This window comes from Eubalaena glacialis, chromosome 3, assembly GCF_028564815.1.
Source record: "Eubalaena glacialis isolate mEubGla1 chromosome 3, mEubGla1.1.hap2.+ XY, whole genome shotgun sequence".
NCBI classification, from domain to species: domain Eukaryota; kingdom Metazoa; phylum Chordata; class Mammalia; order Artiodactyla; family Balaenidae; genus Eubalaena; species Eubalaena glacialis.
Genome location: NC_083718.1, coordinates 157036647 through 157053061, shown reverse-complemented (window position 1 = coordinate 157053061; position 16415 = coordinate 157036647). Strand labels below are relative to the sequence as shown.

At 53.9% G+C, this 16415-nt stretch overlaps 1 protein-coding gene across 4 annotated transcripts in view; it reads left to right on the top strand.

The window, feature by feature from the left end:
- MAST2 (microtubule associated serine/threonine kinase 2) overlaps nt 1-13501 on the top strand; it is a 250452-nt gene extending 236951 nt beyond the window's left edge. For 3 of the 4 annotated variants that reach the window (XM_061184277.1, XM_061184276.1, XM_061184273.1), the window contains 18 exons: nt 700-832; nt 1668-1729; nt 1997-2082; nt 2543-2751; nt 3764-3902; nt 5778-5910; nt 6666-6831; nt 7418-7519; nt 7780-7902; nt 8076-8185; nt 8542-8696; nt 8900-9183; nt 9289-9486; nt 10129-10355; nt 10568-10690; nt 11137-11273; nt 11410-11603; nt 11918-13501. In XM_061184277.1, the coding sequence (XP_061040260.1) occupies nt 700-832; nt 1668-1729; nt 1997-2082; nt 2543-2751; nt 3764-3902; nt 5778-5910; nt 6666-6831; nt 7418-7519; nt 7780-7902; nt 8076-8185; nt 8542-8696; nt 8900-9183; nt 9289-9486; nt 10129-10355; nt 10568-10690; nt 11137-11273; nt 11410-11603; nt 11918-13452 (4116 nt within the window). In that variant the 3' untranslated portion in view covers nt 13453-13501. The remainder of the gene's footprint in view (nt 1-699; nt 833-1667; nt 1730-1996; nt 2083-2542; nt 2752-3763; nt 3903-5777; nt 5911-6665; nt 6832-7417; nt 7520-7779; nt 7903-8075; nt 8186-8541; nt 8697-8899; nt 9184-9288; nt 9487-10128; nt 10356-10567; nt 10691-11136; nt 11274-11409; nt 11604-11917) is intronic. The other variant, XM_061184275.1, reaches the window with a different exon arrangement.
- The last annotated feature ends 2914 nt before the right edge of the window (nt 13502-16415 follow it).

Here is a 16415-nt window from a genome sequence, read left to right as displayed (position 1 = left end):
GGGACATGAAGTCCATGGTTAAACAGGGGCTTGGAGTTAGGCCTGGGTTTGCGTGCTGGTTTTCTCTTTCTTCCTACCTCTGTGGCCATGGTCAAGTCCATGCATCTCTGTGAGCCTTGATTTCCTCACCAAGGTCACAGAGGTGTCTTCAGGGTTTAGCCCATAGTGGCACTTAGTAGGCACTCAGTCAATGGGGCCCTCGTTATTATGTGCTCCAGGCAGACAAGGACATCTGTGCTGTGTCCACAAGGCTCTCCAGCCCCCAGCACACAGGGGTTGCTCAGTAGATGTCTGAAGGCATGTGTGTGCACCGCCAGGGCTGTGAAGCGTGATTGAAGGTGTGCCAGGACTGCCCCTCTTCACTGGGTGTGGGAACACACCGGACAGTGCCGTGTCTGGCTGGCACAAGGCTTTGGACCAGGCAAATAGGCAGAGCTCTCTGGAAACCAAATGCTCTGGTTCTTATTGCTGTAAAGACAGCAAATGCTTAGGATGTCCAATCTGGAGGTGACCTGTAAGACAGCTTTGTCCCCATTGGTTCCTGAATCATGATGTTTCTGGGGATTCAGGGGTAGGGGTGTCCATCACAAAGAAGAAGTCTTCTTGTTCATCCTACCCTGGGTATATGCCGTAAAACCAAAGAGACCAGCAGCCTGCTCTTGTAGCCCTCACCACTGACTACCTCTCTCCCCGGTACAGGAGTTTGACCCTGAAGAGTTCTACCACCTGTTAGAAGCAGCTGAGGGCCACGCCAAAGAGGGACAAGGGATTAAATGTGACATTCCCCGCTACATCGTTAGCCAACTGGGCCTCACACGGGATCCCCTAGAGGGTGAGCATGCGGCCCGGTGGCTGCAAAGAGGCCCCACAGCCTACAAGCTCTAACAGCAGGGAAGCCACTTGGAGAAGAGGCTTAGTTGGACAGGGACACAACACAGCATCAGAGGCCCGAGGGCTATAGGAAAAACTCTGTGTTCTCTGTCATAAAACAACCCCTCCTTCAGAATTGTCCACATCTGCCTTATATAACCCAAGCTGGATTGCCTTGGGCCCACCTGCGTTGGATTTAGAGCCTAAGATCAAAAGGTCATCACAGAGGACCACAATCACATTTTCAAAAATGGTCACCTCCTCTGCATGCTTGCCTCTCCTGCTGCCACCTCACAAGTCCTCCTGTGTCTTTGGGGTGGTCCCAACTCAGGGCTTCAGAAGATAATGCCATTCTCTGGGCCTTCACACTGAGCCCCTCATGAACCATGGGCTTCCAAATCCCTAGTCTCTAGTCGTCCCACTCCTGCCTTTCCTGCTTCCCAGCCTCATCTGGCAAAGCAGAGTCTTGACCAGCAGGATGGGGGCCAACTATCAGACAGCCCAGCTTTGGGCCCTGTTTTCAGGCATTGTCCCAAGTTTGAGGGAAGCTTTGTAGAATTTGCCAGGCCTTTTGAATGGCACTGGACTTCTAGAAATAGGAGTGGCAATATTATTTGACAAGCAAGTCCAGAAGCTGTGACTGCACTAAGGATAGAGCCACAGGACCACCCCCCAGCCTGATGCAGGAAGCATTAATGCGTTCCCTACATGCATCTGTCGTGTGATGTGAATGGACTGCTGAGATGTCTTGACATTGCCACGCACACTTTTCTCTTGTGTCCTTGCTTTGTTTCTAGAGATGGCCCAGTTGAGCAGCTATGACAGTCCTGACACTCCGGAGACAGATGATTCAGTCGAGGTAAAGACCCTGAGCTCCTGCCTCAATCCTGGAGCCGGGGCCCTGTGAAGCAAAGGGCTGTGAATTCTCTCTAAGAGACTGTCTGAAGGAGGGATGGCCGAGTGGGCAGTTGCTTACACTGTCTGAGAGGTCATTCAGTTCCTGGGGAAGAATGGGCAGGAGGCTACGGCAGGGCTAAGAGCTGAGCAGATGCTGGGGCCACAGCTTCCCCAAAAATGTGAGCTCTGAGAAGCATTCCTGGCTCCTGCCTTTTCCCATGTCTTCCAGGGCCGTGGGGCATCTCTGACATCTAAAAAGACACCCTCTGAAGAGGACTTCGAAACCATTAAGCTCATCAGCAACGGCGCCTATGGGTAAAGGCAGGGGTCAGGGTGTGGCCGGGACTGGAGCTAAGTCAGCCCTGGGGCTCTTCCTTCCGGAAGTGAATGATGCCTAATCCTCTGAGCACCAGATGCCTCAGGACGGACCCTGTCCCTCCCTGAAGCCTCCAGGAGAGGCAAGAGCCCAGTTTCCTCTGACATCTGAGTGTGGTTCCTTTCCCAGGAAAGATTCCCTCTCCTCTTGGTGGCACTCCTCCTCTCACTGAGCTCTGAGGAGGGGTTGAGCTGTGTCCTCAGGACTTGGTATATCAGGAAATTGAAGAGCTCCCTGGGCAGGGCTCAGATCCTTCTCATTGATAAGCACCCCCTGCTCCTTTGTTCTGTGCATTGATAAGGTGTGAGAGGAAACAGCTTGACTCCCCAAGCTCAGCAGTGGAGGAGAGCACAGCTCAGGGGCTGAGGGCCGTGGGGTACAGATGGGCTTTGTTTCCAGGGCCGTATTCCTGGTGCGGCACAAGTCCACCCGGCAGCGCTTTGCCGTGAAGAAGATCAACAAGCAGAACCTGATCCTACGGAACCAGATCCAGCAGGCCTTTGTGGAGCGTGACATACTGACTTTTGCTGAGAACCCCTTTGTGGTCAGCATGTTCTGCTCCTTTGAGACCAAGCGCCACCTGTGCATGGTGATGGAGTATGTTGAAGGTACTGGGGGAAAGGTGGCCTGGCTTGGGGGCCACGGCATAATCTGAGACAGCCCTGAGCAGGGACCAACAGCTTGTGTAGGCGTGAAGTTTCAGGGCCCAGCTTCCCAACCTCTCTTTCGCCTTGGTTTCTGCCTTAGGATCTCAGAGACCATTTGGCCATGGTGGGCACAAGGTGCCGTGCCCCTCCCAGGGAGAGGCTTCTGGAGCAGTAGCTGCCATGAGGCTGCCCATGTCAGGACAGGATGTATCAGCCCCACAGCTGTAAAGCCTGCACAGCCTGGCAGACCTGCTGGCACCTGGCAGGAACAAAGGGGGTAGCAGAGCCACCAAAGCCCAAGGTCGGATGCTGGGAGGATTGCATCTGGGCCCTCAGAGGAGAGGAAAGCCACTGCCCTTGCGGATGGTTTTTGAAGGGGATGCCCCTTAAGACCCCACAAAATGCTCTGGGGATGGTGTAGGAGAGCATCACGGGGCACAGCTCTGGAGGGGGCAGCCGCTTTGCCAGTGGCCTTCCCTCTCCCTTCGTCAGGGCTGTGTACAGCTTCCAAAGATATTTTGCCTAAGTCTTGAAGTTGAAGCTGAACAGAACTCCGCTTTTCATTCTTTGGGTAGGTGCTGGCAGTTTACAGTGTTACTTTACTCAAAAAGTAGAGGACAGCCAGCAGGAAGGAAATAAATGAACAAATGCTGAAGTCTCAGCCAGATGTGTTTACAATAAACAGGATTCCCATCCTAAAATAACTTAGTCCTGTCCCAACGGGTCAGCTTACAGGCATAGAGGCCCGGGTTCATTCCCTCTTTGTCCTGAACAATGGCCTTGACAGCCACTGGCCGACTCCTCTTACCTCCTGCTCCCCTCCACACTCTCCCACCCATGCCAGCAGCAGAGGGGCTAGAATCACAGTCTCTGGCACCAGGGTATTCTGTGACACTATCTACTCTGGGGCCTCTGAGACCATCTAGAGCAGGGCACTGGACCCATCCTTCATGGTGTCCTGGGCTTGTTGCAGGAGGAGACTGTGCCACTCTGCTGAAGAACATCGGGGCCCTGCCTGTGGACATGGTGCGCCTGTACTTTGCGGAAACTGTGCTAGCCCTGGAGTACTTACACAACTATGGCATCGTGCACCGTGACCTCAAGCCTGACAAGTATGCCCACTATCCAAGTCCCTTGTTTAGGGTGTCCCTCTTGGGTCTCTAGATAAATGAACGCAGACACAGCATGTTTGAATCTATCCCAAATGGCTGCTAGGAAACACTGCTCATGTGGGTGTCCATCTAGGCTTGGTACTCTAGCCCCTGACTACCCCAAATGCAAAGAACATTGCCAGCAAGGTCTGGCAGGGGCACCGTAAGGCTTTAGTGACATCAGAGAATCACTGAGGAGCTCCACTCAAGAAACCAAGCAGGAACAAAAGAATCCACACATCTAGTAGATGGCTAAACAAGTGTCCTGACATTTACTGACATCTACTCTGTGCCAAGCACTATATTCTAGTCTCTGGCCTGTAGAGCTTAAATCTAGTGTGGGTGACAGAAATATCTTTGTATAGGCTGCTTCTTAGAAGGTATTAGTCAGGTGGGCGAAGGTGGGAGGAGCTTTCTCAAGCTGGGGAGCAGGATTTGCAAAGGCACGCACAGGTGTGGGGATGGGTCCCATTCAGGAACTACAAATAGTACAGTATGGCTGAAGCTGAGATTGTTAGTTGGTCAGAGTAGTAAGAGGAAGCTAGAGAGAGGGGCAGGGATTGGATCATCAAGGGGGCTTTTGTTAAGTTTGGGTTTAATTTTAAAGGGTCCTAGAGAGTCTCTGAAGGGCCTGTTAACCACAGGGTGACAGAGTGTCACACTCAGACTCTGATTTAGGTTTAGGAAGATCACTGCCCATGGAAAGAGGTGATGAGACCGTGGCAGTAGTCTAGGCCCAAAACAACAGTGCCTGCACTGGAAGAGAGTCAGGATGGAGAAGAGAGGGATAGTGTTGGGAAGTGGAAAGGAAATGATAAGGCTGGGGTGAGAGAGCAGGAGTCTGGGATATCTTCCAGAGTTCCACCTTGGTGCTGGTGGTGTTAAGCCTCTGTAGTGGAAAGCAGCTTTGATATTAGACAGACCTAAGTTCATAGAGCTCGTTAACTCTCTGAACTCCGGTCTGTTAATTAAACCTCTCTGAGCCTCCTGTTCCTCCTCTTGGGGATAATAATACCTACCTTTGTTGTGTTAGTTACTCTGTAAGACCTTTCATGAGCCAGAATATTTTGATAAATAATTGCTAAAGCACTTATCACAGAGCTCAGTAGGTAACAGAAACTACTGCTTTTCACTGAGAAGAGGACCAGTTAGGAGGCATGACCTTGTTTTGGACAGGTTGAGTTCGTGTGCCTGTAGGACATCTGGGCAGTTTTTAGGCATGGAGCTCATGAAAGAAGTCAGGGCCAAAAAAAAAAAAAAAGTCAGGGCCAGAGATACAGATTTGGGAATAAAGGGGTAGTAGGGTGAAGCCTTTGGAACAAAATGGCTCAGGCAGAGTATGTGAAGGGGAAGAGACAGTTCTCTGTGAGATCTTACTTCTAGTTCCTCCCAACCAGCCCTCCTAAAACTAGCCGTGGATGTGGAACGAGATCATTGTGCCCCTTTGCCCTCTCCCTGATTCGGGGTATTGTGAGCCACCTAGGTCAGGAGAGGGGACTGGGAATGGCTGGAGCCTTAGGATGAAGCTGATCGCTCGTGGAAGAAAGTCTGTTTCTCAGCTGGCTGATACTTGCCCTCAGTGTAGAATACGGTTGAGGGCAGTAAACAAAAGTGAATTGGGGGAATGGGCAAAAGGCAGCTTAGTTGCTTGTGCAGAGTACAGTACTCATACAACCAGAGCTATTTATTCTTTCACAGCTGCCTGTCTCCCTGATGAAGCTACCCTGCTTATGTCCCACAGTAGACGCCTGAGTGGGAAAATTGAGCATATACTAAAATCAGCAATCTTGGAAGACCAGGAAATAACTTCAAACTTTTGTTTCTCTGGTTTCCCAGCCTGCTGATTACATCCATGGGGCACATCAAGCTCACTGACTTTGGCCTTTCTAAAATTGGCCTCATGAGTCTGACCACAAACTTGTACGAGGGCCACATTGAAAAGGATACTCGGGAGTTCCTGGACAAGCAGGTAATAAGAAGGATGGTTGAGACCTTGGGGGTTGAATCCAGGCCTCAGAGTAAGGACTGGAGGCCACATGCTTACCTTGTAGCTAGATGTTAAGACTGAGAGCTCCTGTCTTTTCCACCTTTTGGTTCCAGGGAGGCATTGAGATAGGTAGCACATTTGGAAAATAAGGTGACCCATGAGAATCACATGGATATAAAATCCAAAATCCTCTTCCTCCTCAGGGTTTGAAGAAGATATGTCACATAACCATTGACACTCTCAGAGACTGATAAGAGGTCAGTCCTGAGACTTCTAGCCTCAGTAAAGAGCAAAGCTCTCCTGGCGCCTGTGTCCTTGGAACACAGCTCCAAGTTTCCACTGGGCTGCGTCCTGAGAGTAGCCGCGGGACGTTTCCTGATTTGACATTACAGGTTGTGACTGTTCACAAGTCCCTGTAGGAGTCATATGACTGTAGTGTCTGTTCTTTGGAGGCTGGAGGGCAGAGACCAATTTTGGGTACCACATGCCAAAAGGGAGTGGTGGTTCCAGGCTAGAACTAGATGTTTAGGTTAATTAGGAAATGCATAAACTCACCCCACTAACAGCTCCACCCCTGGTACCCTGGGGCTCCTATTGCTCCTGCTCATTAACCAGAGTGAGCTGAGTCTTCATTCAGAGACTTTCTGCTCCAGAAGTGGGAGCACCCCAACCCCTCCAGCAGCCATGCCAATTCACTGTCTCTGGATGCTGAGCCAGCCTGGCTTCTTTGTGCCCAGGTATGCGGGACCCCGGAGTACATTGCCCCTGAGGTGATCCTGCGTCAGGGCTATGGGAAACCAGTGGACTGGTGGGCCATGGGCATAATCCTGTATGAGTTCCTGGTGGGCTGCGTCCCTTTCTTCGGAGACACTCCAGAGGAGCTCTTTGGGCAAGTGATCAGTGGTAGGTACCATCCCCCTGGCCCACCAAGGGGACAGAATCTGGATCCACAAATATGATTTACGCATGCATCTGCGAGGCTTACGAGTTCTTGTTCTGTGTTCATGTGTGTGTGTTTGGTATGCTTGCCTCAGATGTGTGCACATGCAAACTCTGTGTGTCACCTAGCGCTTGTCCTGATTGTGTGCCTGGTCCCACATGAGTGCATGGGTGGTGTACCTGTGTTGGGTCTGTGCATACCCCGTGAGTGTGGGTTCTGTGTGTGTGTGAGTGTACATGTGTCTGGAGTGTAAAGTCAGGGTGAGCTGGAGATCAGACCAGGGGAAGTCACTGCTTTGCAGTGGCCACCCTGGATCAAAGAGCAAGCCATGGTCTAGGATGTGGGAGACTCCCCTAGAAGGACAGGAACCTGTACAACTTAAAGGAAGTGGGTCCCAGGCAAGGCTTTCAGGGCTCTGGGGTGGGCCCTGTATGCCTCCCCACATGTATCCTATCATAGGACCCTCTTCTCCATCTCCCCACTCTGCCCACGACTTCTGAGACCTTCTCTAACCCACTCCTTTCCTTGTCACACCCAATGACTCTTCAGATGAGATTGTGTGGCCCGAGGGGGATGATGCGCTGCCGCCGGATGCCCAGGATCTCACCTCAAAACTGCTCCACCAGAACCCTCTGGAGAGACTGGGTACAGGTGGGACAGGCCCCACTAACCTTTCTCAGCACTTGGAGGAGTAGGGCTGATTCCATATAACTGGGAGGTTCAGGCTTCAGGTGTGGGCGGTGCCCCTGGATCCTGAACCTCTGCCCTGCTCCCTGTGGGCGGAAGAGGAAGGTGCTGGAAGCTGAGGCCTCCAGGCCCAGCCTTTCGAGGCCTAGGTTCTCACTGGACGTGCTGACCTGGACTCCACACAGCTCACCCCAGCCCCTTGCCCATGCCATCCCTGTCCACAGGCAGTGCCTATGAGGTGAAACAGCACCCGTTCTTTATTGGTCTGGACTGGACAGGACTTCTTCGTCAGAAGGCTGAATTTATTCCTCAGCTGGAGTCAGAGGATGATACCAGCTACTTTGACAGTAAGGCCACTGGTGGGACGGGGAGGAGCAGGGATCCTACCTGTGTGCCCAGAAACACCTGTGCACCGTGAACTTGGTATCAGGAGCAACTTCCCCAGGCCCTCTTGAGGTCTGATAGGGTTAAAGGAGGCCACCACCGTGGCCTCTGAAAGGCACTGTTCTGTGTGTCCCAGCCCGCTCAGAGCGATACCACCACATAGACTCAGAGGACGAGGAGGAAGTGAGTGAGGATGGCTACCTTGAGATTCGCCAGTTCTCTTCCTGTTCTCCAAGGTTCAGCAAGGTGCGACTGTGGTGGGCCCAGGCTGGAGAATTGGGAGAAGAGGACCTATTGAGGGACATCCCTGGGGCACACCTGGGGAGGAGGGGATGGGCTACCTCTGGGAAAAGAGCGGGAAAGGTCTGGGCCTGCATGTGACAGATGCCTCTAGATCTACTCAGGGCCCTGACATATGAGATGCCAGGGTGCGGCCAGGTCAGACCAGTGGAATAGCTGTTTCCTCGAATATTCATCTGGTATATATGGGGGAGGGAAGAGGAGAACTGGCTCGAATTCCTGGGCTTCAGGCGCTGAGGATCCTTTTCGCTCCTTGGGAGGTGTGGTCGTTGGGCGTCCCAGCAGGTCTCCTGTGCCCACAGGTGTACAGCAGCATGGAAAGGCTTTCGCTGCTCGAGGAGCGCCGGATGCCGCCCCCCACCAAGCGCAGCCTGAGCGAGGAGAAGGAGGACCGCTCGGACAGCCTGGCGGGGCTGAGGGGCCGAGAGCGGAGCTGGGTGATCGGCTCCCCTGAGATGTGAGCACCCAGAGCTCGCCCAAGGGTGGGCGGCACAGCCATCCGCTGGTGGTCACGGATGGTGGGGAGGCATGTGGTGCGGTGAGGGGCCCTCGAGAGGATGGCTCCTGGAGAGAGGTTCTGTGACATGAGCCGCAGAGGAAGCCTGGGCTGGAGGAGGGAGGCCTCCGGGGCCACCTCACCCTAGGCCTTGTGTCCCACAGATTACGGAAGCGGCTGTCGGTGTCTGAGTCATCCCACACGGAGAGCGACTCCAGCCCTCCGCTCACAGTGCGCCGCCACTGCTCGGGCCTCCTGGACGTGCCTCGCTTCCCTGAGGGCACTGAGGAGGCTGGCGGCCCCCCTAGGAGGCAGCAGCAGGAGGGTGCTTGGCTTCTGACATCCCCGTCTGGAGAGTGGGTATCCGGGCCTGCCCCTGAACGGCCAGCGGAACGGCGGCTGAAGCTGGATGAGGAGCCTCTTGGCCAGAGCAGCGCTTCCAGTCCAGGTGCGGCCCAGCGGGTGGCCAGAGGGCCTAGGCTGGGGATGCTGCAGGGGGCCGGGAGGGGAGGCTCAGCTGCACTGCAGGTCTCACTGGTCACTTTGTCCACAGCCGTGGAGACTCGAGGAGGCCGCGGGACCCCACAGCTGGCTGAGGGAGCCACAGCCAAGGCCATCAGCGACCTGGCGGTGCGCAGGGCCCGCCACCGGCTGCTCTCTGGGGACTCTATAGAAAAGCGCACCGCTCGCCCCATCAACAAAGTGATCAAGTCCGCCTCAGCCACAGCCCTGTCCCTCCTCATTCCTGCGGGTGAGACCCCCGGGGAGCAAAGATAAAACTCATAGGAAGGGCCTTGGAACCTCTGTGGGCCCATGGCTGGGGTGTGCACGCAGCAGGTGTGTCTGTGTTCTGTGTGTTGAGGAGCAGGGATCCGAGAGGCTGTATGTCACTGCCGCCCCTTTGTTAAGAGAGCAGGGGTCTCTAAAGGTGCGCGTTGGTCTGGGGTTGTGTGTGCGTGTTCCAGAAGGCAGATAGCACCGTGTAATGAGCGCAGGCTCTGAGGCAGAGAGCTCATATTCAGATCCTGGTTCCTTCACTGAAGAGCTCTTGATCTTGAAGAAGGTGCTTAATCCCTCTGAGCCTCAAGTTCCTCATCAAAAAATGTGGATATTAATGATGGTAGCTCATAGGATAATCGTGACGTTCAAGTATGTATGAAGAGCTTATATGGTCCCTAATGCATATAAGTAAGCACTCAGTAAATGCGAGCCCATCACCTCCTGGGGTCTGCGAGGGTCTGGGCACACGAAGGCGCTTTGCTGCTCAGAGGTTGCGGGGAAGACATACCTGGCTGGGGGCAGGCTCTGTGACTAGAGTTGTGTGGGATCAACAGCCCAGACGGGGGCCGGGCTCGAGCATGGACGCACTAAGTCCCGGCTTCTCCTTCTCCAGAGCACCACACCTGCTCTCCGCTGGCCAGCCCCATGTCCCCGCATTCCCAGTCATCCAACCCATCATCCAGGGACTCTTCTCCAAGCAGGGAGTTCCTGCCAGCCCTCAGTAGCTCAAGGCCCCCCATCATCATCCACCGAGCCGGCAAGAAGTATGGCTTCACCCTGCGGGCCATCCGTGTCTACATGGGTGACTCGGACATCTACACTGTGCACCACATGGTGTGGGTATGTCTGGCCATCCAGACCTGTTGTCTCCCAGCTTCATCACTCTTCTTCCTTCCCCTTACTAGGGCCTGTCTGTCCCTGCTTCTGTCCCCGCCCACATTACCCTCAGGGGTCAAAGAGTGGGGGGTGGGGGTCACAGCTCGATGAGCAGAGCTAGGCCCCACTCTTCATGCTCAGGCTCCACGCTGAGGACTGTTCTCTCCCTGGGACAGCACGTGGAGGACGGAGGTCCAGCCAGTGAGGCGGGGCTCCGTCAGGGGGACCTCATCACACACGTCAACGGGGAGCCTGTGCACGGGCTGGTGCACACAGAGGTGGTGGAGCTTATCCTGAAGGTCAGTGCTGGGTGTGCCGCCTGCTGCGGTCCCTGAATGACTCCAGCCTTATGAGTCTGTGACTGGCCATGGGGGAGTGGGAGAGTTGGGCGCACACATACCTGACACTGAGGACAGATGCACATACACACGGAACTTGGGTGTGGCCATAGCAAAGGGTTTTCACTGGAAGGCGACACCCTCATTGACCAAGGCAGGGATCCTGCTGAGCTGTGGGTAGGACTGGAGGACAGGGCATGTGAGCCTCTTCTCTATCTTCCCAACCCCAAACCACTTGGGCTCCAGTGGAGCCATTTCCTAATCTGTGAAGAAGGAAGGTGGTCCCTGGCTCAGACATGGTGATGCAGGGGCAGAAGCTCAAGCTGTGGGACAGGCGTACCCAGCGGGAGGGGCAGGGGCAGGAACACAGCCACGGCCTTAGCCTAGGCTCATGCTCTGATCCCCAGAGTGGAAACAAGGTGTCTATTTCAACAACTCCCCTGGAGAACACATCCATTAAAGTGGGGCCAGCTCGGAAGGACAGCTACAAGGCCAAGATGGCCCGAAGGAGCAAGCGGAGCCGGGGCAAGGATGGGCAAGAAAGGTGAGCCAGACTTAGCCCAGGGGATCTGCTCTCAGCCACCTAGGTGCTAGTGTGTGCTGGGGACCCTGGCCCTTGGCCCAGTGTGTGCTGTGCCCTGGGCACCAACTCAGACAGCCTCTGACCCCTGTCTCTGCAGCAGAAAAAGGAGCTCCCTGTTCCGGAAGATCACGAAGCAGGCATCCCTACTCCACACCAGCCGCAGCCTTTCTTCCCTTAACCGCTCTTTGTCATCAGGGGAGAGTGGGCCAGGCTCTCCCACACACAGCCACAGCCTTTCTCCCCGATCTCCCACTCAGGGCTACAGGGTGACCCCTGAAGCTGTGCATTCAGGTATGACGGGCTGGTTGCAGAGACAGCCCCTGGGAGGTAGCAGAGTCCTGGGCCCTCTGTGCTTCCCACTGGTCCCACTCTGAAGCTCTCATCCAACCCACCCCCTTAAGATCCAGCAGTCTTGGGGAGGAGGTGACAGAGGTGGAGGGTGACTTCATTTCTGTAGTCTGGGCTCTGGTTCACTGGTGGAGTAACCTTGATGATCCTGGGACATTCCAGGGCTAAGCCCTGTTTTGCCCCTCAGTCACTTCTAAGAGCTAACTGCTCTGCCTTTGTGTGTGTGTGTCTCTGTCTGTCTGTCTGTCTGTGCAAAGTGGGGGGGAATTCATCACAGAGCAGCTCCCCCAGCTCCAGCGTGCCCAGTTCTCCAGCCGGCTCTGGGCATGCACGGCCCAGCTCCCTCCACGGTCTGGCGCCCAAGCTCCAACGCCAGTACCGCTCTCCACGGCGCAAGTCAGCAGGCAGCATCCCACTGTCACCACTGGCCCACACCCCTTCTCCACCACCAGCAGCTTCACCCCAGCGTTCCCCATCACCCCTGTCTGGCCATGGAGCCCAGGCCTTCCCTACCAAGCTTCACTTGTCGCCTCCCCTAGGCCGGCAACTCTCACGGCCCAAGAGTGCGGAGCCACCCCGCTCACCACTACTTAAGAGGGTACAGTCAGCTGAGAAACTGGCGGCTGCACTTGCTGCTTCTGAGAAGAAGCTAGCCACTTCTCGAAAACATAGCCTTGACCTGCCCTACCCTGAGCTAAAGAAGGAATTGCCACCCAGGGAAGTCAGCCCTCTGGAGGTAGTTGGGACCAGGAGTGTGCTGTCTGGGAAGGGGGCGCTGCCAGGGAAAGGGGTGCTGCAGGCTGCTCCCTCACGGGCCCTAGGAACCCTCCGCCAGGACCGGGCTGAACGGCGAGAGTCGCTGCAGAAGCAGGAAGCCATCCGGGAGGTTGACTCTTCAGAAGATGACACTGATGAGGGGCCTGAGAACAGCCAAGGTGTACAGGAGCCAAGCTTGGTACCTAACCCAGAAGTGGGCCAGGATCCACTCCTCAGAGGAGCAGGAGCAGGAGCAGGAGAGGGTGAGGAAGAGGATGCCTTCTTGCCCAGGGATCCCAGGAGCCAGGGCCCAGTGGTCCCAGGCCTATTGACAGGGGTCACACTGGGATCTCCCAGAATGGAAGGCCCTAGTGTCCCCCAGAAGAGGCTTGGGATCCTACAAGCCTTTGAAGAGGCTGCCAGCTCCTCGTCATCAGCCCCCAACCTGGGTAGGGCTGGACCCACAGACCCCATCCCCCCTGAAGGCTGCTGGAAGGCCCAGCACCTCCACACCCAGGCACTAACAGCACTTTGTCCGAGCTCTTCAGGACTCATCCCTACCACTTGCTCCACTGCCTCCACCTCTGGAGAGCTGGGCCCGTGGTCCTGGAAGTTCATTGTTGAAGGCCCTGACAGGGCATCCCCAACCAGAAAGGCAACAATGGAAGTTGGGCTGGCCAGCTCCCAGGATTTGGAAACTACAACTCCAGTTCACCCTGCAAACCTGTCTCCCAGACAGGAGGGGAAGTCATGGCCACCCAGTGCCCCTGGGCTGGCCCATCTACCTTGTGAGGTTCCCAGCCAGAGCTGGCTATGGGAGCCTGAGTGTACACAAAGAGAGGAAGAGGAGCCAGCCCTGGGTATCACCAAAGTGCCTGATGCCTCAGGTGACAGGAGGCAGGACATTCCATGCAAAAGCTGCCCCCTCACCCAGGAGCCTGGGCCCAGCCTGCTCCAGAAGGGCCGAGACCCAGGGGGCCCTCAGAAGCATCAGGACTTGGCATTGGCACCCGATGAGCTTTTAAAGCAAACATAGAGGTTGTTTGCCATTTCTTGCACTCAGTCCTGTGTAATACACGCTCTTGGAAACTCTCTTTATGTCTTTGGCTTTCTTCTTTCCTTCAGTCAATACAAATGTAACTTAAGGTCCTGTGTTGCTGCTGAGAATGTAGTGATGAATGAGACACTGTTGTGGGAGGGTGCCTAAGCCAGCTAGGCTTCCCAGAGACTAGGGCATCTGAGCTCAAACCTGGAGGACAGATGATAGGTAGTAGTTTGCTAGGTTAGAAGAGTGGGGATTAGTGTGAGAAAGAATGTCCAGACAAAGAGTACAGCACTTGCCATACACCTGGCATATTCAAAGAGCTGAAAGTAATTCAAACTGGAAATGGGTCTAGTGAGTTAGGCGAGGGCCATATCTAAGAGTCTTCTAGGAATTTAGACTTTCTGTAGGTGATGGGGAACCAGAGAAGGCCATGTAGCAAGTAATACTCCTGCTTTATAGAGAAGGGAACTCAGGTTTTCAGACATTAACGTGAGCAAGATCATACAGCTCTGGGCAGGGCTAGGATTAGAATCTAGGTCTCTCTTGACTCTAGAACCCACATTTATCTCCTAATTTGGAGTGCTCTTAGCCAGTAAATGAGAAAAAGAGGTAGAGGGAGGTGAAGGGTTGAACTTGGGATATATTTAATTTGAGGTACTTGTGGGACATCCAGAAGTTTGGGTGCATGGGTCTGGAACTCAGTAGGGAAATCTAGACTGAAGTTAGAAATCTGAGAGCCACCATTGTATCAGTAGTAATGCACTAGCATTTAAGGCAAAGAAAGAAGACATCGAGGAAGAGTCATAAAATGCAAAAGTAAAGAGATTTTAAATGGAACGAGAGCTTACTTGGTAAAATGCTGAGAGGCCAGGTGAAATAGAGAAACTGCCTTCCGTATTTAGTCATAAACCCTTAATGTTTGTAGCCAGTCAGCCCTTCTTGGGCTGTTGTCAGGTAGGCCTTAGCACTGGATATGGACATTGCTGACGTGGGCAGCCCCCAGTGGGTAGGACTGCAGTTGGTGAGTGGGTGGGTGGTGTGGAAGGGAGGGGGAGGACAGCTGTGGAACCACTGTTGTTGGAGGAGTCGGGAGATGGCATCCCAGGGACGGGGTAGGGCTGTGGTAGAGGGCCTCCATGGTGATGCAGGACTCGCCAAACTGCTGTCTTGCACTGACTGTTCCGTAATCCAGTGCCTAGGTCAGAAGGAGAGGCATCAAGAGGCCTAGAGACAGGAGAATGCCTCTGGGTACTGGCTGGGCGCGACATGCATCCTGCAGGTCCTCGTCACCCTGCGTGGGGAAGGCTGTGGCCGCCAGAGGGCGCACCCTGCCTGTGGTGGCAGATGTCTGGCCCCTCAGCCTTCCAGGCCCCTCTTGAACCTCCCTTCCTCCTTCCTTCAGTCATTCACTGACGGCAGATCCTTGGACAGCCTGTCCGGGACACTGGGAACACAGGTAACTAGTTGCCTGGGGCAGCCCCCCATGTAGGTCAGGATCTGGTTAGAAGCACCATGCCATAGGTGAAGGGGGAGGTGCGGGCACATCTTGCAGCAGTTCCTGGGAGGGAGGACCTGCCCCCCTAGGGGGTTGGAAATGGGAGGAAGAAAGGGGTTTGAGAAGAGTAGACACAGAGATGCTAAGCATCCTGTAATGCTTAGGGCAGCTGCCCCAAGTGCCAGTGGTGCTCCCCTTGAGAAACACTGCCAGATTAGCCTGACAGGAGTGAGGAGCTTCTGGAAGGTAATTCTGGGAGTGGTATAATCAGATTTAGGTTTTAGGAAGATCACTGGCCACAGTGTAGAGAGGCTCAAGTGGAGTAAGCCGACCAGAGAGAAAATGATGTAGTGACCCCTTGCGGTGGTCTAAACTAGGATGGCAACAATGAGGAGGTGTCCCCAGGAGGGGAGGTGTAGGGAGCTGGACGCATAGATCTGGCAGCCATCAGCCAATAGGTGGTAATTAAAGCCATAGGAGAAGATAGGGATTGTACAGAGGACATGTGCAGAAGGAAAAAGGGAAAGGTCCAAGCCATTGGGGTTAGCTGAGGGGAGGGAGCCAAATGAAGAGTAACTGAAGTAGGGGATGAGATCCTGAACTTGGGAGAAGCCAGATGATTTTAAGAATTTTGTGATTTATCATAAGAGCAATTGAAAGTTATTTAATGGTTTTACACAAGTTCAGATTTGGGTGTTTTTTTGTTTTTGTTTTTTAAATATTTTGGCTGTGTTGGGTCTTCGTTGCTGCGCGGGCTGTCTCTAGTTGCGGCGAGCAGGCTACTCTTCATTGTGGTGCACAGGCTTCTTATTGCTGTGGCTTCTCTTGTTGCAGAGCATGGGCTCTAAGCACATGGCTTCAGTAGTTGTAGCACACGGGCTCAGTAGTTGTGGCTCGCGGGCTGTAGAGCGCAGGCTCAGTAGTTGTGGCACACAGGCTTAGTTGCTCCGTGGCATGTGGAATCTTCCCAGACCAGGGATTGAACCTGTGTCCCCTGCATTGGCAGGCAGATTCTTAACAACTGTGCCACGGGGAAGTCCCTTTTTGGTGTTTTGTTTTGTTTTGTTTTGAGTTTAGTTTTTTTGTTGTTGTTTTTGTTTTTTGTTTTTAGTTCCCCGACCAAGGATTGAACCTGGGCCCTGGCAGCACAAGTCCGAGTCCTAACCACTGGACCACCAGGGAATTCCCCAGATTTCTATTTTGAAAAGATGACTCTGGTTGCTATAATGAAAATGAATTTGAGGGGGCAAGAATGATAAAAGGGAGGCCTTCCAGTATTGTTAGAGATAGTGAAACAGTGAAGTTGGAGAGAAGTTGGATATCTTTGCTATGCAGAAAGTAAAAATTGATATGGGTTGGTGGTGGGTTTTATGTAGACACAAAGCAAAGGTATCAAAGATGATGACTACATTCCTGACCTATATAACCAGGTGAATTATGTATTTCCATTCACTGAAAT